The sequence below is a fragment of the Bactrocera dorsalis genome, chromosome 2 (assembly GCF_023373825.1).
Source record: "Bactrocera dorsalis isolate Fly_Bdor chromosome 2, ASM2337382v1, whole genome shotgun sequence".
NCBI lineage: Eukaryota > Metazoa > Arthropoda > Insecta > Diptera > Tephritidae > Bactrocera > Bactrocera dorsalis.
The window spans coordinates 79,514,354-79,541,138 of record NC_064304.1 but is presented as its reverse complement, the minus strand read 5'-3'; the positions used below and the strand labels follow the sequence as shown (position 1 = coordinate 79,541,138).

At 34.6% G+C, this 26,785-nt stretch overlaps 1 protein-coding gene across 8 annotated transcripts; it reads left to right on the top strand.

Moving 5' to 3' along the window:
- Positions 1 to 421: 421 nt before the first annotated feature.
- LOC105226647 (synaptic vesicle glycoprotein 2B) lies at positions 422 to 8,337 on the top strand. 8 transcript variants are annotated; one of them, XM_011205630.4, is made up of 11 exons: positions 422 to 1,983; positions 2,107 to 2,139; positions 2,194 to 2,433; positions 3,762 to 3,924; positions 3,980 to 4,158; positions 4,311 to 4,492; positions 4,569 to 4,780; positions 4,850 to 5,130; positions 5,806 to 5,965; positions 6,340 to 6,467; positions 6,535 to 8,337. In XM_011205630.4, exons 2-11 carry the CDS (start codon positions 2,136 to 2,138, stop codon positions 6,588 to 6,590), a joined length of 1,605 nt encoding a protein of 534 aa, XP_011203932.1. In that variant the 5' UTR covers positions 422 to 1,983; positions 2,107 to 2,135; the 3' UTR covers positions 6,591 to 8,337. The 8 variants fall into 8 exon arrangements, 6 of the variants coding, with proteins under 6 accessions (XP_011203932.1, XP_011203936.1, XP_011203934.1 ...); XM_011205634.4 differs by having other exon boundaries at positions 2,191 to 2,433; positions 3,780 to 3,924; XM_011205632.4 differs by having other exon boundaries at positions 2,191 to 2,433; positions 4,850 to 5,121.
- The last annotated feature ends 18,448 nt before the right edge of the window (positions 8,338 to 26,785 follow it).

The following is a 26,785-nucleotide window of genomic DNA, read 5'->3' as shown; positions in this document are numbered from 1 at the left end:
CAAGATGTGTTGATCAATTCTTAGTACCCGCCAGCGTCAACTGATTCGATGCAACACGAACAATCTGTTCTTCGGCAATCACGGTCGAGTAAACGGTATGGCTGGCTTCGGTTCAAATCGTATTATATCGGTTCATAGCGTTGCGAAGATTGTTTGAATCGATGTGAAACTGCGGATAAACTACGGGTAAATAAACGAGTAAATCTACGAGACAGCAAGTAGTAACAATTGGATTGATTTGAATCATGTGTGGCAAAAAATTTATCAGTTTGAAAATGTGCGCATATCACAAATTTTCGATGCGTAAACAATGGAAATTCCATCGAGTACGTACATACATATATACATGCATTTGTTGTATGTATGTACTCAATGGAATTTCCATTATACACATAACATATGTATTAGGGTGATTAAAATTTTATTTTTTTTTTCGTTTGGTACTCCGAAAAATAGGTCCCTAGACACCTCTAAGAAAGCCTCTCCAAACATGAGTTCTTAATTGTAACGAGAAGGTCCTCCTACAGTGCGGGACTTTAATCCGCTAAACCTAACCTACTCCCACCTCATGTCTCTCCCACGGGACCATTGGATAAAGTATTACTTCATGGGAGAGAAGAAGAAGTTTAAGTCTCCTCTATTGCACAGACTGACTGACGCCTAATCTGTTTTAATTATCTCAATTTTGTCATAATTTGATTTACCGCTTCGCTGACAGCTTTTCACTTTACAGAGGACTCGCACATAAGTGCTGTCAAATTTTCCACAGTGATACTACCTCCAAGGGTGGTTATCAGCTTTTCCCTTATACTTGAAAACCGAGGGCAATAAAAGAACATGTGTACAGAGTCTTCTATACATCCTGTACACGTCGGACAGTATGAACTAATGTCATGATTATATTTGAAAAGGCAGCTTCTGAAGCAACCATGCCCACTGAGTATTTGGGTAATATGGAAATCCAGTCCCCATGTTGTCTACCTATCCACGAATGTGTGTATGTCCGAAATCAGTCGGAAGATCCACCGTCCTTTGCATGAAGTTTGCAATGCAATGCTTTTACTTCTCTCTTCTCTTTTAGCTGTGGTAGACGTCTCTAATTAGTTATACATATGTATATTCACGCGAATTTGTCTCACTGTATGTCAATCGGTGCCATATTGGCTAATACCTCAGCGGCGTCATTTGAAATGGTTCGGAAAGCACTTATCACGTGTTAATTGGTCTAGCATATGATTTTATTCCTATCTAGCGCCTGTATCCATATTGGAGCCGCATACAGGATAACTGAATTTATTACCTTAGCTATTAAACATAATCGGCTGGAACGCACACATAAACATATGTATTTGAAGTACATATATAGAACAGAAGTGCACAAGTATACAAACCGAACGTGTCGATCATTTCAATCATTGAAGCATGATCAGGTATAAGCTGATCGCTAGTGATTCAAAGTTGTTCGCTATTGCTGATTTGAAGACAAACGGTTCGCTTTGTGTACATGATGACAGAATCAGACGGAGTAACGGATCAGTAATTAAGTATAAACAAAAATTTATTACTCGTTGCAGTTCTCTGATATATAAGTACATTAAACTTATCAGGGGGCGCGGCTACACACACTTTTTAAACATTTCCAAACTGCAAGTGCCTCTTGTTATTGCGAAAAATCGTTAGGTGAACAAAAATATTATACTCGTATTCCGGTGGAACATGTTGCGAAAACATAAAAATAAGAGAATTAAACTGATATGTAGGCTAACATGACATAATTGCCCTAAACAACAAGCCCTCTAGATACGAAAGTGTAAACTCTGAATTATTGATTCATTTCTACTTTTAAGTTCTACAAACCTATGTCATACAATTGTATAATGTCTTAATATTCGAACATTTCTGTTTGTTTCTGTCATTGTACATTACATTCATTTAGAAATTTATTGATTATACATATTTATCTAAATCTTTGCATAAGAAGCGGTAAATACAATATATACATTTATTTTTTATTATGATTTCCTTTACATATGTTTTAAAATGTAGTTATGTGAGTATTAAATTTAACTTAATGAGTTACACTATTATTTCCTGCTGATATTTCAGCCCAGACTTAATAATTTTCTGGCCAAGAAATGGGTAAGTGTGCACCGTAAAACCATGACGATCTCAGTATAATTCGGCCTTCAGCAGCTTCGGGCCCACAAACTTCTAACGGCCGGGTTGAAGAAGCACCACTTAAGGATTTTGAAAGTGCGTTGGAAGCGTGTGGATTTGGCAAATTTAATTACTGTCTCCTCATTGTGTCCATGCTGGCAGTAGCCGCAACTGTGTTTGAAACGTCAAACATATCGTACATATTGCCCACTGCAGAATGCGATCTTCAGATTGGCTTATTATCAAAAGGAGTACTGAACGCTATAACTTACGCAGGTAAATACAGATGAGAATACCAACGTGCATATGTGTGTATGTCTATTCCGCATGAAAGGAGATATTATTAGCAGTCATATTTAACGCTAATCCAAAACTTAAAAAAATCGTGATTGCTACATACATATGTGGGCCATGGATACCTTCACGGATATCTCTATTTTGTAGCTCTTATAAATACTCAAAAGATTAAAAATATAAGTAGTTAGTCTCAACATTTCAAGGGTGATGGAGGACTTATGTAAACAATTGTGTGCAAGCTCTTTGGTGTTTCACCATCAAACCGTGTAAATACCTACTGTTAGCATTAGTTATATCATTATAGCCTCTATTGAATAGGTGTGGTAAAACTTTTTGAAAGCATAGTGTCGAAAAACTTCTACTCCCACATTTAAAACAAAATTGTTAATTGGGAAAAAAGTATCACATAAAATCGATAACGGTACTGGTACGTTACTGTGCCCTTTTCTTCCTTCTTCGATTTCGATTTTATGTTTACCGCCTGCGGTCTTATGAATGGACATGTGTTTAAACTGGAAAAAATAGAAATAATCTACAATTCCGTAAATATTTTGCCTTTTCGTTATTTGATTATTTCTATTCTAATAAGAAGAATTGGAAACGATAGAAAAATAAAGAAAATTGTTGAATTTATGTGGGATACTCTTAAAATACCGAAGTTCAAAATGACGACACATCAAAATACCGACAAAATTTAAATATGCATCTAAATCAAAATACCGACGAATCCAACCACCGACAAACCAAAATGCCGACATGTGAAAAATACTTTACCTTCTCCGTCCTTATTTCTACCGAAGTACAGAAAGATAATTCTACTGACTAAGGCTTATGATCCTGAGGCCGCATGGCCTCGAACGAACAACGCCACCTTTTCTTGATTTGTCGGTATTTTGACGGTCGGCATTCAAAATTTCGAAATTTTGATTATCGGCATTACACTTTACAACCAATTTATGCACTGTTTTGTTAAAAAGGTTTTCTGCAGATCAAAAAAGTTTTTCGCATTTGACATAATGTTCAGCTGAGAAAATTCCATCGTCAGGAGTGGAAAAACATATTGTGGTCTGATAAAACTAAAATTAATATGTGGGTATTTAAAAGAAAAAGAGGAGAGAATGGTTAAATTTACCAAATCCACACGCTTCCAACGCTCTTTCAATAGAATGTAATCAGTCAAACAGACTCTAACTTGGAAACACTTCCAGATAAATTTCCTTCAGAGATTTATATGCGAGTACATACAAACTTATGCTTTTAAGATTTTTTTCATTATGATTTCATTTAACAGTTCTTTTACTAATAAGGTATGATTATATCGGCAGTGCCTTGGGGCTACCTAGCGGATACCACTGGCCGAAAGCATGTGTTAATGTACGGACTTCTTATTGGCAGTTTAATGGATATGGGATGTGCTTGTAGCCAAACCGCAATTCAATTAATCGTCTTCAAGTTTTTAGCCGGCTTTATGTAAGCGTGAAGTACCCATTCAATGTAAAAATTTAGTTATATCAACATATTACAGTAATTGTGGTCCACTTGCGGTAGTCCTGACATATTTATCTGAGTTCCATATAAAAAAGCATCGGTCTCGAGTATTAATGATTTTAGGTATGATTAAAACTATCGATTTGCTTATATTGCCCGCCATTGCAACAGCAACTCTGCCACATCATATAGCGTTTGAAATATGGGTTATGAAATGTGAGTAAATTAATTGTTATAATATCCCAGCCAGCCTCGTATTGGCGGTATATAGAAAATTTCCGAATGCCAGTTATAATTCATCCCTCTATGGAATATAAGTATGCTTGTATTAAGTAAATGAGACTTATTTATCCTTAAAACAAATTCAGTTCATACATGGCATGTTTTCCTCGCTATTACTGCTTTACCTGGTCTCATCAGTGGTCTAGTACTTCCTTTTTTTCCGGAAAGTCCCAAATATCTTATGGCACAAGGAAGAAACGTGGAAGCTTTGGCAACTTTCAAAACCATATACGCTTTGAACACGGGGAAAAGTAAAGAATCTTATCCGGTATATAAACAAAATGAAATGATAATTATAGTAACATTAGGGTCATTACATTTCATCGGAAATATATACTATATAGGTAATAGCTCTATTTGAAGAAGCGCCTGAAAAGGCTGCAAAGATAGCGGCAAAAACTGATAAAGAGCAGGAAGCGACAAACCCTTTGAGCAAGCAGCAGACCGCCAAAGAAACGTTTAAAGATGGTCTGAAGCAATTAAAGCCCATGTTTTCCAGCCCTTATTTGAAATTTTGTTTTATGGTGTACCTAATGGGATTTTCCATATTATTGGGGTAAGTTTTGAACCAAAAAATAGTAGCCAAACGTAAACGGAATACATTTTTTCCCTATTAAAATTTCAGTCAGAATTCGGTCCGGTTATGGCTGCCTCAACTCTTCGCATCCATTGTAGAGTATGAACAACTTTATGGCAGCACAACTAGTATGTGCACCATATTAGAATATAATGTGAATAGAACTCATCTAATTAAAAACGTAGATGAGATGAAAACGTGCGATGTTCATATTAGCTTTGAGTCTTATACAAACAATATTGCTGTCTCCGGATGTACCGTTTTCGGATTCTTTTTGGTCAGCTTTATAATCAACAAAATCGGAAATAAAACCGTGCTGAGTAGGAAAAGTTGTAAAAAAAACGAGGGCGGTCCGAAAGGTATTAAGTCCAAGAGAAAATGAAAATTTTGAAAAATGTAATTTATTTCTCTATACAGTTTTATTTTAGTTACACTCTACTTGACTCAGTGATGATTCGAACTGTCTACATCGTCTGAAATATGTATTTTCTGGGGGTCTAAAAAGTAGACTCAAATTTCTACTGGAAAGTGAATTTAATGAAATATGAAATAAAGAATAAGTCACAAATTGCCAAAGTAGAATATACGATGGCTGGGACAGCAGTATGTTGTCTAATTTGACCAAATGATAGTGATATGGTAGAAATGTGAATGCGTACGTTATCACGGTGAAAAACAAAATTGTTTCTGCAATTCGCCGTCGAGTCAGGGGATTCATGTTTCCTCTACGGTCGCGACCGATCCAGAAACTTCTTCTGATTGCATCTGAATTTCGACAAAAACTGCTGTAAGGTAGCCGCAAAGTGTTCGAAGTAAGCAAACGCCCCACATGGGCGCTGACAATTTCTCCTACCCAATACTTCTTGCCGAATATTACTCATTGGTTTTGCTTACTATCTGAGATATCTCCCGCAACTTGGTTACTTTTTGGGCCGCCCTTATACATAACAGTACAGTAATTAATTTCTATAAACAAATATATATATGTATTCATTTAACTGCAGATGGTGCGCTGTTGACATCCTTTATTTTTGCTGTATCATTTTATTGGTCCCTATCTGAATATTCTACCTTAGCCATTTCGGCAATTTTCGTAACTGCCAGTAGCATAGCTGGTACCACCGTTATAAGCGTCTCAGTCAATTTGTTTCCAACTGTAATGAGGTAAGAAGGTATTTTTTTTGTAATCGAACGTAACTCTAGTCCACTAGTAATATACTCAAAACGACCAAACAAATACTATTTTGTACTATAAATGTAAGTGACAAAATAAAATACAAGTATTATTGGATATTGAGTTAAAATATTTTGCAATTTAATATTAAGTAACATTTAAAATAAAATTAATTAAAAGGAATTAAAATAAACACTAGAAATGCCATTAAATAAACTCTCACTTTATTTTATTTCCTAAAGCTTTTGTTAGACAGTTGATTAATATTTTTCATTAATTTAACATAAATTTCATAAATTTTAGTTTGTATATAGTATATGCAACATAACTACATACATATGTATGTTATTTTTATAAATTCCAGAGCAATGGTTGTTGTACTTGTACTTACTTCTGGACGACTGGGCTCTCTGCTGGGGAATGTTTTGTTCCCATTATTTATGACCATGGGTTGCATACCGCCGTTTGTAATGATTGGTGGCGCAGTATTTTGTAAGTTACTATATGTTTCTTTCATTAAAAAGTCATTTAAATAATTCATTGAAACTTATTAAATTAGGTGCCTGCATAATTTCATTTTTTGTGCCAGGAGCAAACAGCGAAACATTCAAATAATTTGCACCAATATTGTGAAAAGTTTTTATTTTTATTTAAAAATAAAATCCATTAAAAAACGATGTTTTCTTCACTCTCTCAAATTCGTTTAGCCTTAATTTTAGCCCTATAGTATTCAGTTCTACTATACTCTACTTTCACCATAAGAATTACGACGAATAATGAATAACACGGCACGTTCCTGAATGATTTTCTGTACGTCATTTCTAGTCAATCAAACAATGAGGATTTGTGATTTTTTTCGATTTTATTCACATTCAGCTAATGTGTGTACCAGAAAAAGATTCCCTCTGAGGATAAATGCTATAAAGACAAATATTTATGGGGACTGGGAAAAGTATTCACCTCGAGTATACTCAGGCGACATCGCAATCAAAAAATGAGTCATTACCGCTCTACAGAAACGCTTCGCCATGTTAGAAAGCAGTTTGTCTCATTTGGGAAATACAGAGCACTAATCACGTATTAAGCGTCTAAATTGGATGTATGTATGTATCTAACAACAGTGTTGCCGCCGAAGTTACATGTACAATTGGGAACAGTTCAATTGCCAAAACAGCAATTTCCAGTTTTAGTTAACTGTACAGTAACGTTCTCACAGAAATTGCAGGTTTTGCCCAACTTTTGTGGACAGTCGGAAGATTGGCCAATATTTTATACGGGTTTCATCGAGTCAAGCGCGATTTATGAGTACAGCAAATACGAAAACAACCAACGTTTATTAAAGAGCTTGAAAGGTTATGCGCTCAACCGAATAATGTCGTTAATATAATTGAATTGTTAAAATTTTGGTTGACAGTTGATCCGAAGCCCACTTAAAGGAAATCATACCCCTTTGCAATATCGAAAATCAAACCATTTCAACAAAGGTATGGTGGTGAATTACATTTCTCAAACTCTAACTACATTACTCTTTTATCGGTCGCCCCATACGGAAACCAAAAGCGTGTCGACATTTACGCACTCCTGGACGAAGGTTCATATATCATATTGATAGCAGTGGCGGATTAAGAGTATCCAAGGCCCTAAGCACAGAGCTGTGTAGGCCCTCTATTGCTTAAATGGAAATGGAAGGAACGGAATGGAGGGTAGAAAGTATAAAATGAAAGTTCATCAAAATAGAAAGTGTAGTAGGTATAATTTAAAACTTAAAACATTTTTTTCCTTGCCTTAATCAGAGCAAACTCCAAAATTACATCGTCGAAATTTATCTGACGAAGTTGTCTGCCTCAATACACATTAATGCTAAGGAATTAAGCTTGTCTGGACCGATTTTTGTTCTTTGCGAGTTTTTTAATATTTTTAGTTGTGAGAAGGATCGTTCCGCAGAGCAGTTAGTAATCTTTAAGCTGTGAAAGATTCTAAACGCCACTTCTATATTTGAGAAAACGCACTTTACTTTATCTTTAATAATCATTTCATATAGTTCGGAATGGGTGACCTTTGTTTCTGAAAATTCATATTTCATTCGAACTTATTTGTGAAAATTATTAAATTCACCGAGGAAGTTTTCATTGAAGTCTTCTGGGTAAGATTCTAACAGCAATTGAATATCTTTTTCATATTCTAAACATGACTTATTTAGATCCGCAAGAAATTAAAACTTTTGTGAAACTTCGTGGTATATAGTACATCACCTCTTCTTTGCATTGTGTGTCAATTATTACATTGAAAGTCTCAATGCGGAATTTGTCTCTAGGATTCAAATCAAGTTCCTCTGCATTTCCATCATTTACTTGTTTCTTCCTAATTCGTCTTCGAGTTTCCCTATATTCCTCATTAGGAAAATTTTTTCTTGCCTCGCCTTCAAATTTCAACCTCATTTCAACGAGATGACCCGATAAAGAAAGATACAAATTGGAACACGTTTTAAGATCTAATTCTTCTTCTTGGAGTCCTTTACTTGTGGAATATCATTCCACAAAGTGAACATAAATATAAACTCAAAATCTTGCACTTTGTTTGAAATATTTTGTGATTCTAACCTGGTCTCAACTTTTTGGTTTGTGTCCTCAGCAATTTCATCTAAAGCATCCAAAATTTTCCGATAGGATTGTAATATTGCACTCGTGAGCTTCCCAACGAGTGTCCGACAGCGACTTCAGAACGATATCGTTGCCTATTAATTTCTTTTAAAACTGCCCAACGATGAGTAGAAGCCGAAAAAAATTGTACCAAATAACAACTGCACAATTGAAAAAAATTTCACTGCGATCGTACAACAATCAACAGCACTACGACCAACCAAGTTTAGAGTATGTGCAGCGCATAGTATAAATACAGCATTTTTATTATGTTCTAAAATTTTTTGCTGCATCCCTTTGTATCCTCCTGACATATTAACAGCATTGTCATATGATTGCCCTCTGCACTTTGCAATATCTATTTTGCAACCCACTAGATAACTGAGTACTATATTTGCCATCTCTTCTCCGGTATGACTTTTTAAATTTAAAAACGTACATGGGTATACCAGCAGATGGCGGTACGTATCTCAAAATAATACTTAGTTGATCCGTATGTGATAGGTCAGGCGTGGAGTCCACTGAGAGGCTGAAGTGTATTTCTTCGACAATCACTTTGTGAACTTTATCACTCATTAAATAGATAAGTTCGTCGCATACTGTTTTCGATAGATATGGTAGGTTATTTTTTCCATATCTTGCAATATGGTTTGCTAAAAATGGATCAAATAGAACCACAAGTTCAAGTAAACCCAAAAAATTCCCATTATGTATAGATCCAAAATACTCATCATGTCCCCTAAAGGCCAAACCACGTTCTGCAAGCGTTTGTATAACTGCAATAACTCGCTGCAATACATTTTGCCAATATTTTCTTTCTTCTTTCACTTGTGGCTCTAGATTTTTGGTGATCCCTAGACCTTGTCTTCGACTCAAATAAGTTAGCATAAAGTCCTTATGAGCTGAAGGGGATGTTCGAGTCTCAATCACTGCGGCAATATTGCAAAGCATCATATTCGACGCAAAAATGTGGCAACTTTTGCAAATGTCAAGCGTTCGAACAACTCAATTATTGACATTTCGTGCGCGCAAAAGTGACAAAATCGGCATCAACAAAATTCATGATGGAAGAAATGAGGTAAGCGAAATCGCTCTTTATTTTTGTTTATAACTAATTATTATTATTATTTATGTGTACTAATGAATAATATTATATTATTTTTATTTTTAATATCATTTCCAGCCCGAAGCTAAGCCACAACTTTACCAAGCTCCTCGTGAGATGCCTGTTCGAAATGGAGCACGAATTTTCTGCGGGGAAACGTAAAAAGTCGGTATTATGGCCAAAAGTGGTCAACAAAATGAGCTTGGTAAAAACGGATGTTCCGCAATCAAAGGACCTCATGCAAAGAAAGTTTTTAAATTTATTTGCGACATACAAACGAATGAAGAAACGAAATGGGCAGACTGGGAGAGAGGCAACAAGCTGGGAGTTCTTTGAAGAGTTCGACGAGGTGTGCGGTAGGCGGCATTCCATACAACCGCCAGCCAAAAACCTTCAAGGTTCCATAGTGGATAGCGCCGAAGTAAGTGAATGGAGTGGGGACGAGAAGACTGACGACTCTTACGAGAGTCAACTCGTAAACGAATAACGAAAGCGTCCAAAGACTGCCGCCAATGAAGCATTGGAATTTTTAAAGAATTATGCTCTAAAAGAACAAGAACCTCATGAAGAAGTGCTACAATTTGGAAAAAAAAAATTTGACTGAACTTTGAAAAAGAAAAAATAAACCTTATGATGAAGCTGGGGGAAACTTTAGTTAACCGAAAAGTAAAAAAAAATTAAACAATTAGGCTGTTCACGATAAGGTGGTTATTGGGTTATGTGATTAAGTAAACAACAACAAAATGCGTTATGACAAAATAACCAAAGTTGACCAACCTAGGCCCTTGTTTACAGATTATGTTGTTGTTTGCTTATTTCCAGTGTTAGAAAGTCGTTGGAATTTTACTAATGGCAGCACAAAAAATAAATAAAACTAAGCGAATGGCATTTCCATTTAGATTTTCTTATTGGAAATTATGCTATTAACAGCGGTTTTTTGTTTACAATCAGCAAATTATGCAAATTTTATACAAAGAATTTTTTGAACCCTTAAAATTCGGATTATTTAATAAGCACATACCTTCAATAAAGTCGATTTCCTGAATAGCAGAACTTATTTTAAATTCGATTATTTTGCTTTTTAAACTTTGTTCAGGCATTTTATAAGTTGGAATTTCATTGAACTAAAATTGTAAACAATGAACAGCTGTTTGTGTAAAAATAAGCAAATAACCATACAACATAGGGTGCTCACGGAGCGTAGAGGTTATTTTTAATCTAATAATCACATAACCCGATAACCACCTTACCGTGAACAGCCTAAATCTAAACTTGATCTCCAATTATAATTTTTTATTACTGTTGTGACCTGTACTTGAAGTAGTTGAATTGAAATAAAATATCACATGTACATATATTTATTTACTAACATTTTTAATTAAAAAATAAAAAATTTAAGAAACAAAAAACATTTTTAAATTATTTCTTTTGATAATACCTTAGTTAGTATCTTTTATGTTTTCATGTGTTTCAGCATCGTTTTCATTAAATGTTTCCAAATTTTCCAATGGATAATTGACTTCAGAATTATTAAAATTGTTCTGCATTATTAAATTATGCAGAATTACACAAGCTAATACTACTTTTGATACCTCTTCCATATTTTGAATACCAATATAATATAAAATTTTGAACTTTCCCCTCAAGCTTCCAAAAGCTTGTTCTATGAATACTCGAGTTGAACTTAAATAATAATTAAATTTTTTCTCCTCTCTCAACAGATGTCCATTATCTCTATAAGACGCGATCAAATATTTCGAAAGAGGATAAGCTGAGTCAGCTAAAATTATAGCATCTTTTGCAAGTTGTATCTCTCCAGACGTAATTCCTTTGTATAGTATATCGGATTTTTCCATACGTTGGCGTCATGGCAGCTCCCTGGGTAGCCGATGAAAACATCCAAGAAACGAAAATAAATGACACTTTTTTGAATAAAAACAAATAGAAATTGTAATTCTTAATTTTTCTAAATTTGTTTCATCAAAATCGGACAAGTGGTTCGCGAAAAAACATCAAGATAAGGAAAAAATTTAAAAGGTCATGAAAAAAAAACTGACACATACGAACGTCAAACCCTTTGAGTGTTTTACTATACTGACCTAGTACCATCACCCTGACTTGGAATTTCTCACCCCCCCGATTAGCTGTTGTACTGTGTAATACGAGTATAACACAGCTATTTTATGCTTTTGTTGGTAAAATAACGCCAGGTTTGTTAGAGCTTTGAATAATTTTACATTTTACATATTAGTGGTATCACTCCTCTCTACTGTAAACTCTAATGTCGTCCTACTGTCGTTGGCAAATATAAGAATATTTTGAAGCTAGCGAGAGCGATAATTGACGGCCTGCAGTCGTGTAGTCGTGCAGCTGTCAAAATAACTGTGTCCGTAAGAACGTGTGTATTTTAATATTTGACAGATGTCGCTTGCAATCTGTCGCGCTCAATGTGTTTAGCACATGACTGACGGAGCGTGGCGCGGGAAGTGCGCGGCGCGCGAGTTACATGTACTACTCAGTTTGTAAAAACACCTGACAACGCATTTGACAAATACGATGAACTGTTAAAGCAAATTGCAACATAACACCTTTTCCGGCTTTTGCAATTTGCTTTAACAAATAAAGTAATCAAAAATTAATTTAACAAGTACATTTCCTAAGAATTATTGGAATATTGGAAGTAATAAAAGTATGCTTATTCAGCAATGATACGTTAAAAATACGTTAATATTATTAATAAGCAAGTTGTAATTAGAATAAGCTTCATTTTAAGTCAATTTAATAAAATAAAGCAGACGGTTCTTGATCGCCATCAGCGTCACCTCGTTGTAATCCAATTTAATTTTTTTTGGCTTTTTTTAAACGTATAATTGGCGCAGTCGGTAATCCTTGGAAAAAATTATTACAAGGATAGTGACAAACGTGACTATAACAACTAAATAAATCCTGCGAATCTGTAGCCAACTCAGGAAGTTGACCAGACCCTCCAGGATATAACTAAAATAAAATAAAGTAATTTTTCACAGTGAAAACGGCCATAAATAAAAGGCGTTAAAACCGAAATATCCGAAAAAAAAACAAGTTTTGTAGTGAACACGAAAAAAAACACAAAAGCGTGGAGTCACCAAAATTAGCGAAGGTAACGAGGAAAACTATCGAAATCAAAACATCCAGGCAACAAATATTCGATAACAACAGAAAAATGGAACAAGAGCAGATTCAAATACCCAACGTAGAGCAACTGAACAGAAGAGAGCAGCAGTTAGAGCAACTTCGACAGGCATATGGCGAACTCCAACATCGTCAAGCAAGCAATGAAAATGACATACAACGAATTATGAAAAACATTCAACACATACCCACATTCACGTAAAAAGAGAAGTAACAATAAATTCATTCAAGAGCAGCATCGAATATTTACTGTCAAACATAAGAGATGGGGAAGTAACAAAGGAAGCCACCAGGGCAGTATACTACAGGACTATACAAGGGGAGGCAAAGGACGAAATAATAAATCTACCGCACCCTGACAACTGGACGGAAATCAAGAAGGTGCTGAAGCTAAGATACAACCCTGATTTGGAACCCCATGAAGTATATAGGAGGATATGCAGTATTAAGGCAACCACGGTGAATGAGTTATCAATAGTTATACAAAATATCAAATACAAGGCTGAGGAAATTAGAATATATTATTAGGACGATGTAGGGATAGACATGAGTAAGTCTTTTAGTGAACACAATTAAAGGAATGACACAGGGCACATTATTAGACAAAATTTACGAGGAACATGTCCTCATAACATTATAGATATCATGACAAAAAGAAAATATGAAGATACGTGTATTAGGCCAGAATTTAAAAGAACAAAACTCGCATATGGACAGAATGGACAATACAGCAACAATAAAAAATACTATAATAATAGTAATGACAAATATATAGGCAAAGATGATCGACCAGGTCAAGTTAGGCAAAGTGTTCCCAATTTTTCACAAAATAAAGGAAATGTTAATAACAATTCTAATCAATTTAGAAAGAATTTCCAACAGAAAGGAAATAGAGATAAAAATTCTCACCAATATGGGCAAAGGTTCCCAACACATAAAGATAATAATTCAGGTAGAGAAAGGAGAAATATAAACTCAAATCAATTAAGGCTAGATAAAGAAGAGCCTATGGAAGTAGATAGTATAGAATTCGATCAAGAGAGATCTCAAATGGCAGGACGCCCTAGCAGCAGGAGCAGCCAAAATCGCTTGCAAACGCCTAGGCAAAGCTATAGATAACTTGAAGATTATAGGGAAGTTAATGAATCGATTTTTTTTACAATGAAGCCTCGGAGAGCTTTCCACGAATAGTAATAACAATTAAAAATAAAAAATACATTGCGCTTATAGATACAGGAGCCAATATAAGTTTAGTGGATTCTGAGTTGAATTAATTTCGAAAAATCCCACTTAAAAATAATATAACAATCAGAACAGTAACAAGCAAGGAAACTATTACCCATGAAGTACATACATACAAAAGCACCAAAAGAATTCAATTTACCTGAAAATGCCTATGTATGTACATATGTATATAAAATGGCGATCAGCATCATTAAAAAATAGGAAATATAATTTCATAATAAAAATTGATTTATTAAATCATTTAAACACGATGATAAATCTAATAGATGGAAAAATTTCACTAAATAAAAAAGAATCAGAATTTTTAAATAAACCATTCAATTTCAGGGAAATATGTACTCTAGAAGCAACAAATGAGAAATTAAAAGAAATTAAATTAGATCATCACGAAATTATTGAAAAAACTCGTAAACCTTTTATTTAAAGGAGAAAAATTAACAAGTACTACGGAAATACAACACGAATCTACCACAGAAGAGCAACATCAAATAAAATTAGGTGAATATCAATTTGACATCGAATATATTAAAGAAAAGGAAAACAGAGTAGTAGATTTTCTTAGCAGAATACAGGATAATGAAGATAGGATAAAAGAAAATGAGGATGAAAATACCGATGAAATTTCAGAGCATAACCTAAATATAGTTAACAATTTAGATGATGATACATCAATGCAAACAATACATTCAACAGAAGAAAATTTACAAGATCATTTTTATATCAAGGAGGAGATAGTTAATAATATAAAACTTAAATTGATTTGACAAACAACAAGACAGAAGAACTAAAACAGATACAAGGAAAAATAATTATTTTTATTTCAGAGTATGATTTCGATAGATTGAGTGAAATATTTAAAAAATGTATAACAAAAGGAAAAGTAGGAATCGATTCAGAATTATCTGAGCGACAGTACAATATAGTACAAGAGAAACTAACAGAAATGTTTTCAAATGATAAACAATTAGAACTTATAAAGAGCACAATGAGAGCACAGGATATAGAAACTGAAGTGGAAGTTGTTAAACAAATTTCGTTGTATCACATTAGAGAAAGTATGCATTCGGGCATACGAGTACAAGAAACATATAATCAACTTAGAAATAAAATGTATTATCCTAAATTAGGAGAGTTAATACAAATAGTAATTAACCAATGCGAAACATGTCAAGAAGTAAACTATGATAGGAGACCTATTAAACAAAAATTTTTTCATACAGAAACGCCTACGAAGAATAATGAAATGAACCTAGTATGTAATAAAAAGATTCCATTTTTTAACAATTATAGACAAATTTTCCAAATATGGAATAGCATATCCTTTAACGAATAGAAATCACATTACATTCATTGAACAATTAGAAGACTATTTTACCAAAATTGGAAAACCGAAGAAAATAGTAGCGGACAATGAATTTAATGCTACAAGAATTAGAGAATTTTTAAATAATGAAAATATAGAACTCCATTTAACCAAACCTAACAGTCATACGGGTAATGCAGACATTGAAAGATTTCATAACACAATTTCAGAAAAATTTAGAATGGTATATAAATTAAATAAAAATGTATCAGTTAAGCAGCTAATTCAAAAAGCTATTAGGAATTATAATGATAGATTTCATTCTACAATAAAATTCACACCCAACGAGGTACATAACAATAGAGTAGATAAAGAGATAGTAAGAAAAGATTTAGAACAGCAAAAAGAAAAAACAATCAACAAACTAAATAGGAGCAGGGAAGACTATAAAGAACAAAGAACAGAAGGATTTATAAAAAATTATAAAGCAGAAGCACTTAGAAAAAATCTATACTAGTAATATAAAAAGATCCTTAAAATTTACAGATTTGGATAATGTTGACGGTAATAATTTTAATGACACAACATTGTGACGGGACAATGGTTTTGACAGAAATAAAGGAACAAAATGGATTCATAGATTTACAGATTAGAGATCAGGCAATACCAATCGACAGCGATATAGTACTTCATATGACGAATGGACGAAGACGACAGATAAAATATACAAAAATATCTTTTACAAACGAATGACACATTTAACGAACAAATTAAAATAAATTATTATTTCGCATCAGCTATTGAACATTTAAAAGAAATTGTTAAGGGGTTATATACAGTTAGGAGGTCGAAAAAAAGCCATTTTTCAAGAATTTTTTCTAAGCAAACTATTTGGTTTATTGATTTGAAACTTGGCAGGTATATTATGACAACCTTAAACTATATTCACATGTTTTTTTTTGCCAAAAATAATTATCGGGAACGTTGATATTGCCAATTTTGCAGAGGTCCGCAAAAAAAGGCCTCTTGCGGTGAGCACGATATCTCTGGACTGGATCATCTAAAAAGCAAAAACCAGATAAATTTCATTAATATAAGAAATAATCTAGTGATTGATCGAAGGAATTAGCAAAAAAAATTTTTTTGAAAAAATGGCGTCTACTCAAAGCAAAAGGTTCGATTTTCGACCAAAATTCGTGTCTTTAATTGTTTCTAAAAATAAGAAATTTTCATCGAATGGGGAAATCCTTCGATTAAGTACTAAAAAATATAGTTAAGAAGCTTATGTAAAAATTTCAGACCGATCGGTTCAGCCGTTTCTGAGAAATCTTGCTCACCGACTTTGAAAACACCGTTTCGAGAAAAACGAGTTTAAAGTTTTGAAAGCACTTTACTTGTAGTCGGCGCGCCTTCACTAATGTGTCTATAACTTCGAAAATATTCGTCGGATCGACTTAAAATTTTGTATGTGTATAGGTAGGTAGGTATATATTAAGAAAACGTAAAAACAAAAAAATCGATTTTTGAAATCCTAACTGTATATAACCCCTTAAAACTGACGGATTAAAAATTGAAAAAGAACTTAATTCGATAAATAAGCTTATATAAATTATAAGTTTATTCAGCACAATTACTTTTTAAATATAAACTTTATTTAATTAATGCATTTTTAAAAACGAAAATCTTAAAATATTATCTTTTTTTTGCAACCGGTGTGTTATAGTATAGTATAGAGAAGGTGCAAATCGAAATCTGTATGCGCGGCATTTTCGCTGCTATTTAGCAGAATTGAGCTCGTGCAGTGGCAGAAATACAGTGAAACCTCTACTTGCGGACACCTCCAATAAGCGGGCCCCTCTCTTAACCGGACAAAAAATTCAGAAACTAAATTTTACTTTGCGTTTTCAGAACAAATTCCACTCTATCAACCGGACCCTCTCGTGACCTGACGCGGACACTTTTTTTACTACTTTTTATTTTCATTACCCCTGGAAAGCGGACGCGGACCTCTCGACAAGGGGCAAGAAACTTGGAAACTTGGATTACTGAACGAAAGTGTAAAGAAAACTGTAAAATCCTCCGAATAGGGGACGCGAAACTCTTATTTGAGGACAACGAAGACCTTTATAATAGGACCCAGTGTACTATTTTTGGAGAATGCCACAACTCACCCTCGAGATATTAAACTTAATAACATAAAGTTGATCTTTTTACCTGCTAATACAACATCCATTTGCCAGCCCCTCGATCAGTGAATTATACAAAATATCAAATGTCACTACAGATGCAATATTATCGAATATATTTTAACAAGAATAGATGGAATTTCAATGAACAAACTTTCAAAAACATTTGACATTTTGGAGTAAAAGTTTTCTCAGTTTCAGTTGGCACTTAAGAATGGTACAGCGATCCGTTGTTGTCCATTTTTTATATCGAATTTCATCAACGTCATTTTCTTCGAAACAGAAGTCAAGTTGTTCACGAACGTCATTGATTTGTAGCATGAAGTGCAGGTTCGATTATAGTACGATTCATGTGGATTCGAGCATACAAATTTTTCCAATTGGTCTTTAAATGATGGTTTTTTTTGCTGATCCATGAGCTGTTCTTAAAACACTTGCTAAATTTGAATCATATAAAAAAAAAAATACATAATCTTCCAGTGTCTTCATAATTAATCCGATTTAATCACAGTTAAAGCCAATTAGATATATTATTTACTAATTATCATCAGATGCAATTACAATATTTTAACAAAAAAATTTAAGCCATGAAATTCATTTCAAAGTCACATGTTCGTGTGATGTTATTTCTTTGTTTGTCTCGTTTATGTATCTATTCATTATTAATTTTTTCACCAATCATTCACTCATTTTTTTCAAATTTTGAAAAACCTATTTTGCCGTCTGGATATTTTTCTTTAAAATTCTCTTAGAGTTCCGAAATATTCATCAAAACTAGTTTTTTCTGAACATGTTTACTGTTTACTGTTCCTCTTTCCGGGAAGTTGCTATGAATTTTCTTCACTCTCATAAAATTGAACGATCTTTTTTCGATAGATTGGCCCAGAAATGTAGGTGCAACTTTTTTCGTTGTCCTTAAAGATGCATCGCTATAATTATCATTTTGTTTTTGTTTTGCTTTTTTGCTTTTTTTATTTGTAACTTTGTTGATCCCTCAAATTCTTGGCATACTTGTACCTTACGACCAATTACTTGGTAAAATACTCAAAAGTTGAGCTTTTCGAAATCTGTAAGCATAGTTGTCGATTGAAACATGTTTGGTATATAAAATGATACGAAAAACTCAAATAAGACATAGAACAATGATTTTATTGCGAAGACTTTTCATTTTATCTTTCTGTTTCTGATTGGAAAGCCGATCTAATATTCTGAATAATTGCAGAATATTCCTGAATTATAATGTCCGCTTTCAAAGTAGGAACAACATTAAAATCGTTCTCGAATTTCTTTTTTACCATTTCTTGCATTTCTTCAAGCTTATTTGACGTGTAAGAAGTTCTTTGTAACCTGTAATTATCAATATATGTATATGTATGTAGATTAAATGTATTTTTCTGTAGAAAATAAGTGCACAGATTTTTAAGCAGGAAAGTTGTCAATCACAGTTATGAATTTGAATAGTTTCGAACGTATGTATGTATACATACAATTTTTTTTTGACTGGCGAAATTCCCAAAATTGTATCTATTGAGTCTTCGATTACGAAATTTCCATGTGTGGACCCTGTTTACTAGGTTGATCCGAAGAATGTTGTGTTTGAGATTATTCTGGTGTTTGGGATTTAATTAAAGAAGGATAATATTTTATGACTTCTTTGCGACATTTTATGCACAGTAAAGAATTCTCAACAGCATTGCTAAATTTCCATAAATGGTCATTCGGAAACAGGCGTAAATCTCTGCCTGATCTAAAATCTAAAAAAAAAACGCCTTCCATTGTTATTTCTCATGTTAAGACTCGGAATACATCCAATTAAACAATACTTACGGGAGGCTGGCTTTTTGAACGGATTAGAACAAATTTTCTTTTTTCTATGTACATTCATGTTCCCAATCCGAGTGTCAAACAAATTTGACAATAATTCAAATAATACAGATGCATCCTGCAAGACGGGTAGCTGTTAGCAAACGTGTAAGCGACTTGCTATTGTTCACTTTTGCATTCGTTAAAATATTTGTTACTTTTGTTCATAAAGTGGGAAAAAATTAACAAAATATATATATTTGTTAGCAAATCTCTTTACTGTATGTTACGGATAACAAATTCTTTTGTTAGCGGATAGCTTACCTACATATTTGTTATGGATAACAAAAAGTATTTATTGCCCGAATATCTGTTAGTGTTATTATTTGATTATCAGTTTGTTACTTTTAACATATAAACATGTTAGCAGGAACAAGCAGTAACAATCATATCTGTTACCCATTTGTTGCATCTAGCAAATTCAATTCTTTTAAATAAAATTCTGTTTTTTTAATTGTTTCGCTTTATTTAATAATAAAATCATATTTACTTAAACATAAGATTAAGTTTATTGCAGTATAAAATTCATATTTGTAAAAGTAAAATTAGAAACTTCAACTTAAAACTAAATAATATGTAGAACTTAGAACTAATATTTACAACTTAAAACTAGCATATACAAGTTAGAACTAATTTATACAACATAAAACTAATACATATACATACATATGTAAGCAATAATAAGAAAACTTATATTAATTTAGCCTTAAGTTTTTTTTTTTTTTTTGTTTAAAACAATTGTGGCTTAAGGCCACAAATCTCCGGAGCTCCCCACAGATAGTATTTTTATCCTTGTCAGGAAATATATCTAAAATAAAACGTTATAAGATAAGGCATTCAAATATATATCAGTAAAAAAACCTACCAAAGGCTAACCCTACGCACTTTAAATTAAGTAGGGATTCCTTCTCTTTGCGCCCCTCTAAATTGTAATGGTGAGGAAACATACCACGCAGAACGCCGTCCACACTGCCTTTTGCGCTCTTTGACTTCAATATTAGCCGCATCTGTTATAAAGAAAAAAAATTACAGTAAATGATATTACAATCGCATAATATTTAATATTGGGCAGTTTTGAATCGTCTTTGCCGCTATGACGTGGCATTCGCGCAATAATTTGCTCTGTGCCTGCACCTCGGCCTTTTCTGGCATCTAGAAAATTAAAATATATAGCTTCTGTTTTAATTTGGTAATGTAATACTACGTTACTTACTTTGTCTCTTAGGGACTTTTCAATAGCAGTAAGACGGGTCTCAATGGCATCCAGCTTCTGAATTATATCTGAAAAACATAAATGCATTTTTTTAAGCAAATACTAATATATTTATATATTATATTAATACATTATACCTGCATGGCCGCCAGACGACGGTGATGGTACCACAATTTGTGATGGTTCTACTGGAGGAGCGCAAACGAGATTGTAAGAAATTTACACACTTTATCTGTAAAAAAATATTATAAGAAAATGCAAAATGCATACATATGCCGTCAATGTGTAGCGTACTTCAAACGACGCTGTGGCACATACAGTTGCCTACAAAATATTAGCATTCCGACATATGCATGTGCACTGACTTACGAAGTAAAAGAACTACCGCTCCGACATGGCCTTCCTGACAAATCCCACGTCCTCGTGTGTTTACTTCAAACCATAATATTGTAACACTGCAGTTGTTATTGTATTTGTTATTTACAAACATTTCACTAACTTTTCTTCAGATAAAGTTTGAGGCTTTTAGTCAAAATCAAGCAATAGACAAATAAGCAAATTGATTTCTAACATTTCATAAATTCTTTTCATTAGATTTTCTTCTTAACCATACTTTACAATTCATGCAAAATTAATTAAATTTACCAACCGGTGTATTTCCTTTTGCACCCACTTATTGATCCCTCCCATAACAAGTCCATCTGTTATGGTGCGATCATTATATTTTTGTTGGGATTCCAAAGCACCTACTGTGCCATTTTTTATCTTTATCCGTCCAAATCAACTTCTTTACTTATTTGTCTATTTGGCATTGCTTTCAAAAATTCATGCGTATACTTATGTATGTATGTATATGTTTTTGTTTTTTTTTTTGCTTGTTAATGATTTTAACATTTTTACTTATCTCCCTCTGAACTTACAAGTTTTGTTTGTCATCCCAAAGTTCAAAAATCTTGATATTAGATATATTGGGGCTAAGGGAAGTACTCGTATTTGTCCGATTCAACCCACTTTTGACATACAGACGCACCATTATAAGGGTATCATTAACCCTAAATTTCAGTTATATATATTACACATTGACCGAAATTTTTGATCAAAAGTCAACTATAGGTACCGGGGTCTAACTATTCGGTACCTAAGATCTTCAGAAGTTTTTAATGGATTTGAGTAATTTTTGGTCATAAGTTGACACACACTAAAGACATTATTCGTGTTGTTTTTGTCCGATTTCGTCCACTTTCACAATGTAACATAAGAATGTAAGAGAAATGCCACATACTAAATTTTGTCTAAATCTCTTGGTCGAGTCCCGCAATATGGGATTTCACTAAAAAAAATGGGCGGTGCCACGCCCATCGGCCAATTTTTACACCAACACGAAGCTCTCTCATACCATCTCGATGGTAAAATTTAATGTCTCTGGCGTATTTAGTTATTGATTTATTGCGCTTTTAGTAGTTTTTAACAGTACTGGGGGAGTGAGAGGAGTTATCCTCCGATTTCAACCATTTTCACAATGTCCGTAGAAGTTCATATACTATTTGTACTCAGCAACTTTGGTTGCTGTAGCCTAAGTGGTTTAAGAGATACACATGTATATTAAACTTGTTAGAGGGCGGCCATACCACGCCCACTTAAAAAAAAAATTCCCACAAGTGCCCTTTGTTACTACGATCCCCACTGCATACCATCAAGATATCTAAATTTTTACTCAAGTTATCGCTTCCACGGAAGAACGGACGGACGGAGAGACAGACAGTCAACCGGATTTCAACTTTTCTTGTCACCCTGATCATTTTTATATATGTATATAACCATTTATCTATCTTGTTTACTTTTAGGTACAAGTATACATACATATACGTTTCATAAACAAGTATACATATACAAATAATCCCTTATATTTACAATATTTCTATTTAGAAATATTATCTTAAATCAAAAAGAATTATTTGTAAAAACGTTTACGTTAATATAATATAACGGGATTAAATTTTGCACGAATAATTCCTTTAATGTATGCCACTTTTTGATAAAAAATATTGTTCAAATCCAACAAATAATATTCTAGACCCTAGATACCGAATATTTGAACCCTAGTACCTGCAGTTGAGTTTTGTTCGAAAATGTCGGTCAATGTATGAAATTTATAATTGAAATTCAGGGATAGTACTTCTTTGACCATGGTATGTCTGTATGTCAAAAATGGGTTGAATCGGACCAATACTTCCCTTACCCCCCATATATAGCGTTACCAATCAGGGAATTCCCTGATTTTGACCTTCGGCACTGATTCCTTGATTTTCGAGAAAATTCCCTGATTTTCGTGAACTGATTCCCTGGTTTCCTCCTGAATCGGCGATTTTTTTTAATTATTATTATTTTTTTTTATTGAGTGCGTGAAAAAAAGTAAGCATCACAACGTTTTGGTCTACATGGTCGTTTTGAATTTGCGCACCATGCGTAAGATGCATTTACATGAATCATATCATTCATGGTTGCGTTCCAAAACTCGACCGAAACGCACACCATATGATATCGCCAACATACTTACATACATATATAACGTCGCATAGAAGTACGACTGCATCATATGTCATCATATGTTGAGACGATTCTGTTTTTAGACTCCAAAAATGTTCATATTGACGACAAGAAATTGATCGATCAGTTGGAAAATTTGAATGCGTTCTTGAAATCGAAAAAAGAGGACCGGGAAATATCAGACGAGTTTTTTGCGCCATCTGTTAACGACCAGCTGTGTGAATTCTTCAAAGCTAATAAGAACGCTGAGTCGTTTTCCGAATTCTTGATAATAGTTCAGTATTTGCTGTCTATCCCTGGTCACAACGCAAATTGCGATTTTCCATCACTTTGGCCAGAACTTCCGGCGATAGCTCCTCACGCTATCACAGACGGATATTGTCTTTAAGTGTTGCAAGAGTCTGAGGCTTGTTGACATACACCCGCGACTTCAAAAAGCCCCACAAAAAGAAGTCGAGGCCAATGCAAATCGCCAAAACGGGAGATTAGGCGCTTGGGAAATGCATCCTTCAACATATCGGTTGTGGCACGTGCAGTGTGTGCCGTTGCACCGTCCTGTTGGAACCACATGTTTTCCAATCCCGATTCATCAAGTTGCGGCAAAAAGAACTCGTTGGTTCGATGCCTCCTCCAGCGAAAACATTACACCATACAGTGACTTTGAGCGGGTGTAATGGCTCTTCGTGGATTATACGCGGATTTTCAGTTCCCCAGAAGTGTAAATTTTGTTTATTTATGTACCCGCTAAGATGGAAATGGGCCCCACCACTCATGATTACTTTTGATGAAAAATCATCTTCCTCTTGGTGGTGATTAAGAATGGCTTGAGCGTATGTTAGACGCGATTGGCGATCAGCAGCGAACAGCTGATGCACCGTCTGGACTTTGTACGGAAACATCTTCAAATCGTGTACCAAAATTCGCTGTAAACACCGTCGACTGATACCCATTTGCGTGGCACGTCGTCTGGTCGATGTCGACGGCGCTTCCATGACATCCTCGGCAACAGCAGCAATATTCTCTGCAGAACGGCTACTCCGGGGTCTGCCACGCCTGTCAGCATCTCGTGTTGTGCCAGTCTCTTTGAAGCGAGCGGCTACACGTCGCAATGTATCACGAGTAGGCGTCGGACAGCCAGGAAATCTGTTACGAAATTCTCGTTGTGCCAAAATCACCGACCTATTATTGGTCAATAAATAGTCACCAATTACCCGCGTTCTGGAGCAGTGTAGCGTACCACTGTTTATTTACGTGTATTTCGCATGTGTTTACTACATAATTGACAAAACAGAACTGACATTGGAGGTCAATTGCAAAATTTATAGCATCTTCTGATAGAAGGATTACTTTTGCGCCACCCTTCAAAGAAATGAATTGTGAGGAATTTCACAAGTATTTGTCCAGCGATACAAATTTATTTTTACTAAAAAATTGGAGCGTCCGAAAAATATGCCAAAAAATATGTTAATGAATGACGATTGTAGCAGCTTAGTGATAGTTCTCAAGTAGAGTTACTGTTATTCAAATAATTTCGAGAATGTTTGTAAAAAAAAAAAATATTCGGAAAATGGTATTCATTTTATATACCCCTAACTTAAGCGAAAAAGTTATCTAAGAAAAACAGACAAAAATCGATTAATTTGGAGAGGTGGGTGATACATACGCAACGGGACTGATTTTGACTCAGGCCGATATGGTAACCCTACCCATATACCTAATATAAAGATTTTTGAACTTCGGGGTGACTTTGTACCGCATATATCGGCCAAATATGTGAGTGATCGCAATGAAAATGAGGGTTCTTGAAACCTTCTGTTCGCATCTTTTTAGGCTTTCAGCCTCTCTCTTCTTTTGTCTGCAAATTCGCCTCGCTTCCCTCTTCAAGTCTCGATATCTATCCCATCCCGTACGTGTTGTGATCGATTGTAACGTTGCGAGGTAAGCAGTCTGTTTTCTCTCCGCTGCGACACGGCACTCCTCAACATACCAGCTATTCTGCTGCATTTTCCGAAAACCAATGGTTTCAGTTGCAGCTGTACGTAAGGAGCTTGAAATGCCGTTCCACAGTTCCCAACAACTCGGCGAGTGCTCTCAGAAGTGCAAGTCGAGTCCAAAATCGTTCGTTTGTCTTTTCTGATTGCGTCTTCTCGACGTCAAACCTTCATTGTATTTGTTGGCGTGCGTTTTTTACTGCACAGAGGCGGGTGCGTATCTTGGCTTTCCCAAGTTCGAGTCGATGTTAGGACCTCGGAGCGTACACACGTCTAAAACAGTGGAGACGCGTCTTCCGTCTCTCACAACATGATTGATCTGGTTGGTGACTTTTCGATCCGGAGACATCCAGGTAGCATGGTGAATTTTGCATGTTGGAATGTACTTAGTACTACAGATAACCATCCATTTGGGAATGTTTCCTCTATGAGGCTGAATTTACCGACTGTTGTGCCAAAGATACCTTCTTTGCCCACCCTGGCGTTAAAGTCGTCAAGCACGATTTTGATATCGTGGCGGGGCAGAGAAGACATCTTTGGTCACATTGGCTTCTCTTTCGTCGGGGCGTGGGCGCAAATCAGCGATATGATTAAAAACTTCGCTTTATGCGGATTGTGACGTTTTTAGACGGTCATCCACCGGAGTTAATGACAGTACTCGGTGACGGAGTCTCCCTCCCACCAGGAATCAAACGCCGAACTTGCGCTATTTTATATGGTCACTGTAGTAAATGCCACAAGGACCTACTCATCTCAGTCCTTGTTCCGTCTATCGCATTTCTTTGACGGCGGTGATATCAGCCTTTATTTTCACCATGACATCAACCAGCTAGGCAGCGGCATCTTCAAAATTAAGTGACCGGACATTCCATGCCCTCAAATCGTAATCTTTAATTCGTTTGCTATGGTCGTCATGTGTTCTCCCATCCGAGGCTCTTTTTTACTGTTCATTGGGGGCGTTTTTTACGTGGCGGGTCCCAAACCCACCGCCTTCTCCATTTAGCTCGCCTTCAAACGGATGTTGGGTAGCCAACTAGAGGATACTTGGTCAAAGACCGGAAGACGTGAGCTGCTTCATCCATATATAAAAGAATTGTTTCTGGCCACTCCCAAGTGAATGACGATCAGAGAACTTTCCTCGCTTGTGTGAACTTCTACACATGACTCCATCCTCCAGCCTTTGTATCCATAATGTCAAAGTTAGTTAATATTTGTTTTTCTTATACATTTTCTGTTTTTATTTCAATGATTTTGTGTTGTATATAATATATTCGTATTCAGTTATCACTTTAAAAAGGCATTTTCATTGGTTGAAGTTTTTCAAAAATTTCTTTTTGAACCATAAAATTAAAACTTTACAAATGAAAACTGCTTATTTTGGCATTATGGATCCAATTATTTTAGCAAATTGTTGTTTTTGGGCTATCGACACAATCTTTAATAATTGAATCATGTTACGAGAGGAAAAAAAATAAATTGAAAAATAATTATTATATTTAACTTTGTACTCATTTTCTCATAGCTATTACAGTCGCCTTGATTTGAGA